Source organism: Enoplosus armatus, chromosome 13 (genome assembly GCF_043641665.1).
Source record: "Enoplosus armatus isolate fEnoArm2 chromosome 13, fEnoArm2.hap1, whole genome shotgun sequence".
Lineage (NCBI taxonomy): Eukaryota > Metazoa > Chordata > Actinopteri > Centrarchiformes > Enoplosidae > Enoplosus > Enoplosus armatus.
The window spans coordinates 15,212,514-15,227,711 of record NC_092192.1 but is presented as its reverse complement, the minus strand read 5'-3'; the positions used below and the strand labels follow the sequence as shown (position 1 = coordinate 15,227,711).

The 15,198-nt window shown below is 42.0% G+C and overlaps 1 protein-coding gene across 3 annotated transcripts; it reads left to right on the top strand.

Annotated features, from left to right (window-relative positions):
• The first annotated feature begins 450 nt into the window (after window positions 1-450).
• abcg4a (ATP-binding cassette, sub-family G (WHITE), member 4a) lies at window positions 451-13,359 on the top strand. 3 transcript variants are annotated; one of them, XM_070917258.1, is made up of 16 exons: window positions 451-558; window positions 651-739; window positions 2,430-2,668; window positions 7,583-7,700; window positions 7,829-7,961; window positions 8,045-8,095; window positions 8,806-8,951; window positions 9,044-9,167; window positions 9,371-9,485; window positions 9,573-9,712; window positions 10,837-10,935; window positions 11,053-11,221; window positions 11,321-11,421; window positions 11,507-11,665; window positions 12,903-13,021; window positions 13,134-13,359. In XM_070917258.1, the coding sequence occupies exons 1-16, from the start codon at window positions 451-453 to the stop codon at window positions 13,357-13,359; spliced, it is 2,136 nt and encodes a 711-aa protein (XP_070773359.1). The 3 variants fall into 3 exon arrangements, with proteins under 3 accessions (XP_070773359.1, XP_070773360.1, XP_070773361.1); XM_070917259.1 differs by lacking the exons at window positions 451-558; window positions 651-739 and having other exon boundaries at window positions 2,440-2,668; window positions 9,573-9,707; window positions 10,808-10,935; XM_070917260.1 differs by lacking the exons at window positions 451-558; window positions 651-739 and having other exon boundaries at window positions 2,440-2,668; window positions 9,573-9,720; window positions 10,833-10,935.
• The last annotated feature ends 1,839 nt before the right edge of the window (window positions 13,360-15,198 follow it).

Sequence of the window (15,198 nt, the reverse complement as noted above, 5' to 3'; positions counted from 1 at the left end):
TAATCATTTTAAATCATGAGGTCTGTTTGAGGATTAGGAGGAAACAAATAAAACCCAAAGCGTATTTTTTCCCCCCACCAGCAGCATCCTGCCAGCAACGCCCTGCATCCCAGACCGGCGTGCGTACCACACAGACGCACTAACCGGCAAGAGGATAACGGCGGCTGCTATAACGAGCTGCTGCTGCTGCTGCTGCTGCTGAAGCATCTGCAGCACTGTTTGTCTGTTTTTGTTTCATTCCAGATGTCAGGCTCTGAGGATTGTCATCAACACCCCTGCTGAGGATGTGTGTGAGCATTTCGATGCGAACTCGGGACGGATGGATTCGATGAAAGGAATAATCCTGCCGAGGAAAAGCATGACAGGCATCCTGTTCCCCTGACGATTCTCTGGGATGCAGTCATAGTTTGAGGCCGGACATGATTTTAATCTCAGGAGTTGCTGTAGTGGATGCGGGACGATGTGCACCGCACCCCGAGAGCTATTGATAAGGAGAACACAGCTCGGTCCTTTAATGACTCTCAACCGATCCGGATTTTTCCTGGACTGTGGCGCACAGTGAGCATCTTGGGTTTTTTTTTTTTTTTTTTTTAGCTGGGACTGTTTGGGGGACCTTCTGATGAGGAGGGATTGTGCTGTTTTGTCTGAAGGGATCAACTGAGCACTGTTGCTCTTATCCAGAGAGGAGAACCAGGACTGAGCTGCTCACCTGGTCATTTCAACACACAATAATAAGTATGTGCGATGCGTGCGTGCTTGTGTGCTTGTGCATGTGCAATGTAACACACAGTAGGACAGACAGTTACTGTAAATGTGTTGTATGTGTCCTCAGAACAGGCTCATTACATTTATGACTCTACCTTAAAAAAAGAGTCACTTCTCCCCACTGCTGTCATTTTACAGCCTAAACAGTGTCTCAGGTTTTCATTCTCATCAGTTTGTTGGTAACAGGTGCTTTTTGAAGAGCTGGGGAACATCCCTCACCACTGACAAGTCACTGCAGAGCACAGAGTCACCACACCACTGCAAAGCTATATGGATGCATTTAATAACCATATTTCATCCCCCTCAGGAGACTTTTACTATGGCTGTGTGTGCTCACGTGTCCTGGCTTTGGGGCCGCACATGACATGAACATGGAGGCCTTCATCTGTCTGAGGAGGCCATTAAAGCCTGTCAGTGTTTTACAGAGCTTATATGCAGGCTGGTAATGGAAATTCACTAATGGCAGGGTGGTCAATAGAAGTCACGGCCAATTTCCTTCACTGGTCCCCTTCACATGAGGATATTTTACTACACATGCAGCAGGTCATGAACGGCAGACAGTTAGCTGGAGAGTGCAAGACTGCATGGCATCAGCGGATGTTTGTATACAGTGACTATGTGTTCACACATGATATGAGTTAGACCCAAACAGATATTGTTTATGCATGCACATCTGTGTGTTACCATGTGTGTTTACTTCCTTCAGTTCTTTGGGTAGTAGGGATTTTTATGCCAATTTCAGGCCTGCATGTACATAAAATACTGTTTGGACAGAATCAGGTGGTCTTGTATATTAGCTGTGTTCTTATTATTATTATCCCTTATACTACTGCGCACAATTAATTTACAATAAAACACACATCCCATTAGTTTTTCTGATTTAAACATGATCATCCATAAACTTTGAACTGATAATTACATGGCTCTTTATTTACAGCTAGACTGCTAATCTAAAGTAGGCCACTTGTTTAGCTCATTTGAATCATGCACACAATCCTCTTAATTCATTTCATTTAGTACTGCAGTATTTCTTTTGTTAAATAGCTTTTGACTTTTACTTGATTAATGAAATAGTGACGCGATTCTGAAGATATCACATGTTGTGACATCTTGCTTGTAGGCTGATATTAGGGAATACAACGTGTGGTTTCAGTTTCACATCATTGGAAAGCTACTGGATCAGCAGCCACTACATGGTTTAACAGGCACTTCAGTGTAGGAGGAAATGTATGTGAATCAGCAGTATAAGCGTGCCTGCTGCAGGACTGAAACCAGATCCCGGCTCCTCACACTCAGGATCTCATTCCCCTCAACCAGTCCACAGAATTTACTGTAATCAGATCATCTCCAGCACCTAGTTTTAAGATGATGTCTGCAGTCATCCTAAAATCATTCCTGCAACACACCTTTGTGTCCACACATCTGCTGAGGCAACAGATTTTTCTATAGAGGCCTATACGTCAGTCAATCAAGGAAAACAAAGGAACCAAAACCAATCAATGAATTGTTTGTCATGTCTATTGGCCAATGTCTCTGAAGAAATGATTTACTTTACTTTAATGGATTCATCTGAGGTTCTTCAGATATGAAAATGTAGGGATATGATTGCACCTTTGAAGCAGGAGAGTGGAGTTAAAAACTAACCTGTCTGTCCTCCTTTGCAGCCTTTTTAGCATGGCTGAGAGGACACTGGAGCAGGGCTCGGTCAGCATCCCCATGGAGGAGACCAAGCTCCCTGGTGGAACACCTCAGGAGGCGCCGCTGCTTATCCACCTGAAGAAAGTGGAGAACCACATCACTGACGCTCAGCGCTTCTCCCACCTCCCACGCCGCTCTGCCGTGGACCTGGAGTTCAATGAGCTCTCGCACACCATCCGCGAGGGTCCCTGGTGGAGGAGGAGAGGTACTGCAAGCTCAGCTCACATAGTAACCATGATGGATGAGCAAGCAAGCAAGCACCACCCATGACAATCAATATCTGGAGTGCAGAAATTTCAAGGAAGGCATTTAAAAGCCTTTAAGAAAATCTTTTTTTCCTCAGTGTTAGTCTGTCTCCCATGCCTTGCTCTATTGTTCTGACATGCGTAGCCCAGCCCTCACACACAGACTTCCACCATGTTGTAGCAGACAGTGTGCCTGTAAACTTTGCTGCGCTCAGCAGAGTTTAGACAGAGTAAATAATTTACACTCGCAGGTTGGCACACTGCTTGCCTCTCTTTTCCCCTTTGTTGTCTGACGATAGGCGGTGGCAGTGAGTCAGGCCCACGATTGATCTGCTCATGGAAGATGAACAGCATTTAAACTCACCAACCTTATTAATGATGAGCCCCCAACCTTTGGTCATCTCTGCTTGTCAACTGAACCACCGTTTGCAAACTGTTCTGTTTAGCTGCTCTTGTTATGTTCTGTATATTTAACAGGGTGAGGACTTCAGAGGAATCCTTTATTTACATTCTCCATATCCTTAGGAGTGGCCCTACATGATGCATTGCAGGTGGCCTTGTGTTATTTTTAGTCTTGTTTAATATTGATGTGGATTATGAAAGCATGGCAGAGGAGTGTTTGTTGTCAAACCTGAATGTATGGAGAGTATTCATGAGGAGGATCACGGCAGGAGGAGGAACAGCGAGGGACTCTTGTTCAGTGGTCAACAAAGCGGCGTTTGTTTGTGCGCTGATGATCATGTTTTTCCTTTAGTAGTCTAACCAGAGTCAACCTGTGGTTTTCTGCTTTTGTTTTTCGTGTTGTCACTTCAGGGCGCCTGCCTCTGCTCATCAGGCTGATGATGTGTGAACAGGAACTGTCTCGGCTTTTACTAATTAAGCAGTGCCTTTCATAAAGAGGCCCACCTGCCATTTTACTCTCTTTCCAATCTCACTGAGCCTCCCGTCATATACATCCTGCTCCTCATAACTCCTTTCTGCCTCTCCAATTACCTCTGCCACTCACATTAAATAACGAGCCACACCTAACTTTACGCTCAGTGTGCTTCTTATGCTGTGGTTCATTCTGAGGGGCTCGTCGATGTTTGTGTCTCATTTGACAAGCTGAGCTCAGAGCTGATTCTCTGCAGTCCCTGTCTGCCTGATCAAAGCTGTAAAACAGATGTAATCACACACAGCTTACAGCTGTTGTTCTGCTTTGTGCTTTTGTAGTCAGTGATTATTTCTCCTTGGAAAAAAACACCAAATTTTACGTCATTTCTTCTGAATTATATGCAATTATACAGCTGGCAGAAGGGAGAGAGAAGGAAAGGGATGAACCCTTGATGTCATTTGTAATGTGTTTTAGCCTTTGAGTCACTGACACACTACTTATGAGTCATTCCTTAAAATGTCTGTGAAGAACAGGAAGAGATTACCAAGATGAAGATACTGCAGTCAATTTAGAGTTGGTTCTTTTATTGTAAAAGGGTTCAGGGAGGTTAGGTGATGTATGAGCTGCCCTCCATCTGTATTCCTTATCGTAGGCTCTTCTTGGTGAGGGCAGCCAGATACAGGATGAAGCTGCAGTGACCTGCTTTCCTGTTGAGGGTATTCTCCTCCTGTTGAGGTGTTCTCCTAACTGGTGAAACACCAGCCCAGCTATGAAAAGGGGGAGGACAGGAAGTGGGAGGGAGAGCAGGGAAATGTTTACATGCCTCTAGGTGATACCAGCTCTGAGTTTTGTTATTTGTGGCAACTGCGTCTCTGCACCTGCATTGATGGTCTGAGTCTGTTAGGAGGAAGAAGAGTGTGGTCATCTTATAGAATCACGTCTTTTGATTAACAGCTCTGTGCTGCTGAGACCGTGCTCCTTTTAAAATGCATCACCATGCACATAATAACTCAAATTTACCGTACCACTAACATTTTGTCATTTTCTTGCAGAATGGTTATGAAAATGTATGATTAGGTGTAATCCGGTTTGAAAAGAATTTCTGCATGTGTGGCTCACAATGATGTGTAGCAGTCTTGCTTATTTATCCTGTTGTGTTGTAGACTATAGCAGACAAGGGTAAAACAGAAGTCAAAGCGATGCACTATGTATTAGTCATATATGAAGAATGGTGCAGAGTCTGAGTATCTTATCTACTAAATGTCCTGATGTGAGGGGGGTAGACCATTAGAAAATGATCAAGGACATCAGGCTGACCTTATTGCTTCATTTTGGTTCTTTCATTCCTTCACTTCCATTTTTTCTGTGTGAACAATTTCACAGCTTGGACAAATTCATTGATGAATAGGCCAACAGTTTAGAGTCACAATCACAATCAGAAATACTTTATTGATCCCTGGGGGGAAATTAAAAGACTTTCTTTAATGCTGCGTCTGATAAAGTCTGATATATTGCCTCAGGTGATGTCACTTGAGAAGACTACAAGTTTGAAAATTAAAACAATCTGTGAGTGTGGAGTTAGAAGGAAGTGAGGTTACCAGACCTCTGTAGCCCACTCCCCGCCCCTGCTCGAGGCTAGGCCGCTACTAGCATTACACACCTGTATCTCTGAGCCAGCTGCTGGCAGTCGAGTTGCATTGTGGGTAATGTAGGCACCAGGTTTTGACAAGGAAGAAGAATGTGTGGAATAAAAAAGACGATAACCCATTCCCATCCCTATTTAGCATTTCACTTCTGTAACATTGTTGGGTATTATACAAGTGAAATGCTAAATAGGTAGAGTACTCTTGTAAACATACATTTTATCTATCACGTGCACACGATGACACTTTATGTAAACAGGTTATTATTCTGTTGTGATGAAATGCATTTTTTCATCTAACGGTGCAACCACTGCCTGGCTGTATATGTTAGTGTATTGAACAAGATAAATACAGAATATGCAAATGTAGAACAGATACTTCCTGGCAAAGAATTTAGATAAGCTTGTGGTAAAGAAGCAAACTTTGATTAAGTGTGAGGGAAAGGGGCTGCATTTCTTCGGACCATACTGGTTTATGGAAACATTATATTCCTGCTGTGAGAATTGAATTGTCATTTGTGTCATTTGAGTCATGGTGAACTCAACCATGACGCACAATAATTTGTCTAACAGTTATTGTGAAAAATACCCATGAGATCAGACTGTAATCTCCAAGTGTATATATACTGTCACAGGCTGTTAAATCAGTGTGTCTTTCTGGTGTCAGGAGTGGACAGTGAGGTGAGCTGCTTACTCTGTGGCTCTCATGGGACTGGGTGGTCAGGATGTGCCTGCAGCCTCGCACAGATAAGACCATTATTATGCGCGACCTACAGCACCGGGTTAGATCATCAGTATGCACCACATGCCAGAGCAGGGCTGCCTCACTGACTGCAGGCTGCTCTGCTGTCTGAGTGGAGGCTGTCTGATGTAATAACATTGTGAGGGAGGAGGGGGCACTGCCATTAGGCTACTTTACTCATAGAGTGAGGGTTTAAGGGGGCTGGCAGACCATAATTACACAGATCGAGACAGGAAGAAGCATCCCTGCAGACAATGGAGAAATGGGTGAGGCGAGGGAGTCAGGGGTGACCAAAAGGCAGGATACTTATGGCCCTTTTAAACTTTCCATATCTGGAAGCTTTCAGAATCGATGTAATTTCTAAAACAGGTTGTTTTACTGTTTCTACTGCACTTCAAGCACCAAGGTTAGGAAAGGCTAGGAAATGCATCATGAAAAAACCTGAGCCATCTTCATTAGCAGACCACAGCACTACAACCATTTTTAAAACCCCTGCAAGGAAGTAATGCCTGTGGTTTTTCTGTTTGGCACCACCGAGGGCGTCATGATCTTAAATCTTTCTGTCTTGTTTTTTTTCTTTAGTTTTTATTCAGGTTTTGACTTTTTTGATTCCTCACATCCAAATTCAATTGAACTGAATTGAATTCTTACTTTTCCACAGACACTGATAACAGCGTTCACACCTTTGTTTGTCTAACTTCCATTTCCAGCATTTCTAGTATTTTTTTTTAAAATGGCGGCTGTAGTCACTGTAGCCTGCTAATAAGGATAACTTCTATATATCTGATAACACATTTGCTTGACCACTTATGATCCACAACACAGCTCTGCCTGGAGGTTCCTGGTATTCAGATTTAGTAGCCTGTGGCTCTCCCTGCTGGAGTGCAATTAGGCTCTTCATCTGTAGAAACACTTTCAGTTTCATGGTGCAACACGGGTAGAAACAGGCCATCTGACTGAACCTGACCTGCTGTTCCACCTGGTTCACTTTCTCACTGTGAGGAGTTTATAAAGGTGTTATACAAGTGAGCAGGCTTATAATTGACCAAGCAGATGGACCATCATTAAATTACCTCAGGGTGAAGGCTGGATACAGAATGTAAAATCATTTTGTGTCATCAGAAATGTTCCATGTTAATTTTCCATAGAATAACAAAGGGTATAAATAAATTAAAAATGTAATTTCATCCATCAACACTTCTCCTGTAATGTATGAGTATGTATGTATGTATACACTCAGTAACATGTTTTAAGCTTACCTTGTTTTGTCAGATAAGCATCAGTCAAATTAACTTGTGCTGAATCTTATAAATTTGTTCGTAAAACCACACTTATACACTTGCTATTCCATTTTTGTGAGTATGTTTTCCCATCTTTACTCACCTTTCACTCTTCTTTTGAATGTTATTACTAGTGGATATTCAAAATATGCGTAACCTAAAAGTGAGTCCTGTGAATGGGCTACTATAGTAAATATACCAAATTAATTGAAAGGTCATTGTTTTAATCTGACATGTAGTATAAAAAGATACATGTACACTTTGGAGTAAAATGTCTGAGAATGATTTCAGACCAATTACAGCACAATAAATAACATCTTTTTTTCTCTTTGTCAGGTTACAAAGCCCTCCTCAAGTGTCTGTCAGGAAGGTTCAACAGCAGAGAGCTGATTGGCATCATGGGGCCTTCTGGAGCCGGCAAATCCACTCTGATGAATATTCTGGCAGGGTACAGGTGAGCTGTGGGATTTATGGAGTTTGTGCAGATTCCCAAACATCTTATATTATCTTACACATTTTAAAATATTTAATAATAATTAGAAAATGGCTGCAATATCATTTTGTTTTCCGTTGGGGAATCAGGGAGACGGGCATGAAGGGCCAGATCCTGGTGAATGGTCGGCCGAGGGACCTGAGGACCTTCAGGAAGATGTCCTGCTACATAATGCAGGATGACATGCTGCTGCCACACCTCACTGTGAGGGAGGCCATGATGGTGAGGTCATCTAAAAAAACAACTCCCAACACCTCATTAAATCCTGATGTTCAGTAATGTGCTGACTTCTGTCTGTCTTTCAGGTTTCTGCCAATCTGAAGCTGAATGAGAGCATGCAGGTCAAAAAAGAACTTGTAAGTCTGAATGTATTGATTGCATTACAATTATATGTACAGTTACTATTCACATAGGGATGGGCAAGAGAATAGAAATGTGTCTCACCTCAGAGATTTGCATGCTTTTTATACCAAAGTAGCTATCCTTTGAATATTGGATTTACAGGATTTTTGTATCAATGTAATGATGCTTTTTCAGGAATATAGTTCACTGGATTAGTCAAATACATGCATTTCCATCTTGTCATTTCATAGATAAAATAATCAGATGGGAAAATAAGCATAAATTTCCTTCCACCTTCTTCAAGAGAAGCTGGCTGCAGACAAGATGGCGGAAACCAACCACAATAGTCAGCCGTATACAGGAAGTGACATCAATGGCCAGGAAGGTTACAGATAACTTTCACATAGGAGCATTTTATAGTTTGATTCACCGAACGAACAAAATGACAGCTTCAAATATAGCTTTTATCACTCCACTTGCATGAAGAAAGCAGAAGAACACCTCTGCAGTTGATGTCACGTCACTTCCTGTATATGGATGATAATTGCGATCTTGTTTGCAACCAGGTCCAAAGTGTTCTACATCACAACATACAGTATATTCAATCAATATTACAATATAAGGTCAGATATACCATGGTAGAAGACTTTATCTATATCACCCACTCATATTGTCAGTTTCATGTGTCATCATGTACCCACATCTGTCTCTGTTTGTGTCTAAGGTGGATGAGATCCTGACTGCTCTGGGTCTTCTGGACTGTGCTCACACACGCACCAACTCTCTCTCTGGGGGTCAGCGTAAAAGACTGGCCATCGCCCTCGAGCTGGTCAACAATCCTCCCGTCATGTTCTTTGATGAGCCCACCAGGTAGGATATTACCCACCTAGCTTGAATCTGCGTAGTCTCAACATAAATCCATATTAAATAGTGCAACTGTCTTGTCTCTTGTCCCCATCCAGTGGTCTGGACAGTGCGTCCTGCTTCCAGGTCGTTTCCCTCATGAAGTCTCTGGCTCAGGGAGGACGGACAATCATCTGCACCATTCATCAGCCCAGTGCCAAGCTCTTTGAGATGTTTGATAAGGTAACTAGAGTGCTTATAGTGCTGGACACGTCTGGCCTTCCATTAGCTGCTGCTCAGGCCAGGGCACGACAGGTTAGCATGATTCATTTATTCAGCTGACAAGCAGTCGATATCCAGGCCTGTCGTTCTGTCTGTTCATATATTATTCAGAGAGTGATTTTGGAAACCATGTTGATTACTCCATACCTGTGTTCCTCCACCAGCTGTATATTCTCAGTCAGGGTCAGTGCATATACAAGGGCACAGTCCCTTACCTCATACCATATCTGAAGAACCTGGGCCTCCACTGTCCAACATATCACAATCCTGCTGATTTCAGTAAGTCAAGAAACTCCTGTGAATGTATGAGTGAGTCTGTTTTTGTCAGTGTTTGTGTTCTTACTAGCTTGCCCTCTCTGTCCCAAGTCATTGAGGTGGCATCAGGGGAGTATGGGGATCTGAATCCAGTGCTGTTTGAGGCTGTCCAAGGAGGACTGTGCTCCGAGGAGGGCAAGAAGAACTCCAGAGACAAAAGTGACTCCTCCTGTCCCTCTCAGTGTCACAGTGTGAGTGACACCAGCCAGCTCACCTTGCACCACACCTTTATGTCTTATATTTACAGACGTCATAGCCTCATGTCATGCAATAATGAAAAAGCCTGAAAAATGTCTGTCTTTACTAATCTCAAAGAATTGTTCAACTGACATTAATTCAGATTTTCAAATCTACAAAGCCAGAGTGTGATAGAAATGATAAATGTTCTCCTTATTAAACAAATTATAATAAAGGAGTGTTGTTCGCGTCCATTTGACCAAAAGAACTCGAATAACTTGAGGTTCCAATGACTAAAGTCAATAAAAGAACCTTACAGTTGTGTTACAATGAAACAAAATACCCTGTTACACTTTCCTGTCCACATTATTACTTATTTTTCCTCAAACTGGGCCTCCTCTCCATCGGTCTGACTCCTCAGACTCTCTCAGCTTCCTCTCACTCTCTCATTCTCAGCCTCATAAGTCACTTTTGATAAGAGCATCAGCTAAATGCTGAAACTGTAAATGTAAACCGCAGAGCTCACTGTTATGCCATTACTCCCACATGGTGCATGGTGCATGGTGCACCCTTCTACTCCTTTAAACATTTTATCAGTTTATTGATTTTCGCTGTTGCCATTTTTTCTGTGTAGGCATCAGCCAGTAACCTTTACCAGAGATTATGGTGTTTTCTATTCTTATACATCCATATATTCATTTTCTGGCTATTGCCTCTTAACTTTCATCTTCTTTGATAACATGATTTAAGATATTATTGTGGCTATAGTGACCTTCCACTTCCACTGAAAACATATGCCATCATTCATCACCTAGAGTGTGGGGCAGACGCAGTGTGCAGTTTTAATTCATTGAGTATGTCTACACGGGCATTATTAAGAGAAAGCCTTGTCAGCATCAGTCAGGGACAATTTGAATCATAAACTCAACGCATATTTCGGACATGATATAAAATACACTCACAAGTTACACAAGAAAAACATTCTAAAAACGTTCTAATCAAATAAACAAGACCATAGACCAGTTAAAGGTTTATTTGTCACATGACAGAGGTATATTTTCTCTTTTTTGCTTATGGTTGTCTTGTATCTGTGTGTATTACATCACTAACTCCTTGTTCTCACTGTCTTTCTCCACAGGACACAGGAACTCTTGAGAAACATAGCTTTGCCACCAGTACATTCACACAGTTCTGCATTCTCTTCAAAAGAACATTCATTACGATATGCAGGGACACGGTAAAATAATTATCATATGAACTATTCTATGCTCAAACTCAGACTCAGCTTTAATTAGATTCTTGGTATCAATTAAGTCTTTTGAGTTGTGTTGATGTTTTTGTGTGTGTTTTCAAGGTGCTGACCCACCTCAGGGTGATGTCCCATCTGTCTATTGGAGTGCTGATTGGCCTGCTTTATCTCAAAATTGGAAATGATGCCAGCAAGGTCTTCAACAACACTGGCTTCCTCTTTTTCTCCATGCTGTTCCTCATGTTTGCTGCCCTGATGCCCACGGTCCTAACCTGTAAGATGCTAAGTCTAGCAAGAGATGGGAAACATTGATTTGCCGTGTTGTTCTTCTGGTTGAAGTGGAAAGTATTTTAACGCTGCTGTTGTTCCACAGTTCCTCTGGAGATGTCTGTGTTTATAAGGGAACATCTCAACTACTGGTACAGCCTGAAGGCCTATTACTTGGCCAAAACCATGGCTGATGTACCGTTCCAGGTAATGTCCGAATGACTGAGCACACAATGGTTTGGACATGCATACAGTATTATTTCAAATTAGCGACACTAAAATCTCTTTACAGGTGCTTTGTCCAATCATGTACTGTAGTATAGTGTACTGGATGACTGAACAGCCTCCAGAGGCGAGTCGCTACCTGCTCTTTGTGGCCTTGTCCACATCCACGGCCCTGGTAGCCCAATCCCTGGGTCTGCTTATAGGGGCTGCATCAACGTCTCTGCAGGTAGGCAAACCTGCACACCTTAAAGTCCCCCTCCTCTATAATATGTGTTTTTATTTTTGTTACTTCACTTGGATGTTCGAGCTTCTCTGTGCAGAATGGTGTATGCGCCACGTTTGACACTAGAAGCCTATTTTCACATTTATCTTTAGGAGGGAAAGTTTCTCTGAATTCACCTTAAATCTGAGTTTAAGATATGTTCAAACGAGCAGGATTATGTGACATCACAACTGAGAATCATGGTACAGTATGCAACTTATACAAGTGTGAAGAGGAAACTTGAAACCACCAGTGCAAGCGCACAGAGAATGGGCTTTTCAGTGAAGTAGGAGACATCTTGTGTGCAGTAGTAAAACTTATGATATAAATATATTTGCATATTCATAGATTGCAGATTTTTAGTGAGGGGGAGGGAGTATATGTAATTTTAAGAACTTCTTTGGAGAAACCATACCAGACATAAATTATTATTCAATGCAGAGTCAGATGTCTGGAGGGGATCTTTAAAGGGGAACTGCGCCGATTTCACACACCAGAGTCTGTTTACAGGTGTTGAGGAGTACAACTGCGTATGTGAAAATAGTTATATATAGTGTTTTGTGGCTTGAAGCTTAAAGTTTGAAAATGAAAAACATGAAAAACATTTGGGAGTAGTTACTTAGTAACGAGGGTTTACAATTTGAAATCCAGTAATTACATTACAGTTACTAATCCCAGTAACGCTCCATTACTTTGACATTTGGGGGTCGGCTTGTTCACTGTCTTGAGTTAGAGGATATCAGTTTGGTGTTCAGTGGACAAACTGGTCTGAGGTATGCTAGCTTGGCAGAGGAGCTTGAGGTGGAGGCGGGCGGTTAGCCTTTACAAAAAGAGAAGAACCTGTAATGTAACGCATTACTACTGAGTCATTACTAAAATAATGTAATTACTTTTTCAATGAGTAATGTGCTCCTCATCTCCACTTGAGGCTAGTGCTCGAGGCTACAGTAGCTGCTACTAGCATAACACACCCGTATCTCCAGCTGAACTGTCAGTGATCAAGTTGCATTGTGGGTAATGTAGGCGCTAGGTATCTATGTCTCTGGTTCTGCTGCATCGATTTTGCTCCTTTTTCTTAAACTGTCCATTGTGATTCTCACAATGTTGCAAAGCTAAATTGGCACTTCTTCTGCTGTATCTGCTGACAAGATATTTCATAGAGCATGTTGTTTTCATTTAATACTGCTCATGTGTTCCACAGGTGGCAACCTTTGTGGGTCCAGTCACAGCTATACCTGTGCTCCTCTTCTCTGGCTTCTTCGTCAATTTTGACACCATTCCCAAATACCTACAATGGAGCTCTTATGTTTCCTATGTCAGGTACTGCAGTTCAAATTGCATGGTCTTTGTGGTCAGGCTTTCTCTGATCTGAAATTATTATTTTTAAATGAGCCTGGCTTCATGAGGTTTTGTCAAAAATGTCTACTTTCAGGTATGGCTTTGAGGGGGTGATACTCTCTATCTATGGGATGAACCGGTCGGAGCTCGAGTGTCCAGGCCTGGTGTGTAAGTTCCAAAAGCCAGAGGAGGTCCTGCAGCTGCTGGATGTGGAGGATGCAAAGCTGTATGTGGACTTCATGGTGCTGGGGGTTTTCTTCCTGATCCTCAGACTGGCTACTTACCTGGTTCTGCGCTACAAAGTGAAATCAGAGCGTTAGAACGTCCAGCGGCCACCACTGATGGTGGGAGATAGTAAGCAAACATACAGTATAGTCTCTCTGTCTCTCTCGCTACTTCACATATGTACAAAAACATACACAAGTCCAGCACATAAAGTCATCAGAAAGTTGTGCTGCACCATTACCCAAACTGTACAGTATGATATTATCTTTGAAACGGTTTGTTATTCAAGAAAAGGGAAAGTTTAGACTGTGGCGTGTTCTACCCCTGCCCATTGTCTGTTGTCCTCCAGTTAATAGTATTTTTCAGATCACCATTACCTTCCAGAAATATTGTATCTCCGTTCATAAACAGAATACCCAACAAAGTAACAGAAACCATGTTTCTTTAAACTGAGAAATTGGGATTTGTACTTATTTGGCCACTCCAAGAAAGTGCCACATGAATCATGGGCTAATCATGGGGAGCCATAGAGGTGCATGAGTGCCCAATAACTTGCAGCGTCTCAATCCAATGCATAAAAAGGTAATCTGAGGTCGACATCAGAATCCCGTTAATTGATACTTAATTGGACAGCACCCATCAAGGTGCTCCAGGAACAAGATTTCTTCGGATACCCTCGTATTGCAGTCAGGAGAAGTGGAAACTTTCAGTGCCAGAAAATGTTTGTGTGGCTACTTGCTCTCCTGTAGGAACCTCTCATCAGGTTTCCTCACCAAGACGCCAAATGTGATGGCTTTCTTTACGGAATACGACCTTAACAAACCGACTGCCAGTGGATGACTTTCTTCGCATTGTATCTCCAATGTGGATCATTTTCCTTCTGCCCTACCTTTAACAGTGGTAGAACGTTCAGACATGGATGAAATGTTTGTAAAAAATGTCAGTCTTACACAGAGACTGGTATGGATTCACCCTGCGATCTGGCCCATGATTCCTCACTTGCTCCTTATACACATTTGTTTCTGCTGTAACCCGAGGAAGCATTCAGCGAACTAGGAACAAAATGTGAAAGCAAGCATGACTGCTGTTTCCAGCCTGATTAGGAGGGCTGTCCTAATCGTATTGGTTGCAACAAGAGAATGGTGTTTTAGCTGAAGTGCAATAGCCTATTCTATGATTAAAAAAGTGATGTTTGACTAATCTGTGTCGCTCTTTTGACACAATTCTTTGAACTGCTTGTTTCCACTCGTTGTATGACTCTTTAGCTGCCTCCTCCCCGAGCTACGAAAGGAAATATCCTAAATTCTCTCCTTCTCTTTATCTCTGCTTTGCTGATGTCTGACAGATGTGTGTTGTCCAAAACAATGCTAGATACCTGAAATGCAGGCTGGGCAGTTTCTGTGCCTCTGAACTAGAATGATTTGAGTTTCCTCTGCTTCATTGTTTGCACATACACCTTATGTCCTGCTGGTTCTCAAACACACACACACACACACACACACACACACACACACACACACACTGCACAGGTACATATTCACACAGACATACACACACACACACACATTCACCCGTGGCAATGTTTAGAAGAGCCTCTCCTTGTCACAGGGCAATGCAAATATTTTCCAATAGACTTGCTATGAAATATTTCTTACTCAAACTATGCTACTTAGTAATCCTTATTATAATGCATAAAATAATGTGAGTATATAATCAATGATTGTACAGTGAATATGTCATGCTGTAAACACATGTACATTTGCACTTTTCAATGTATGTTTATTCTTTTTTATTTATTTGTATTTAATTTTATTTTTATATATCTATGTGATGAGTGCTGCTTGAAAGTATAACAGGAAAACAGCAACTGAATGTTGCATGTTCACTTTAGGAATGAAATTTATGAGATAATAAATTTCAGTATAGCATAACAA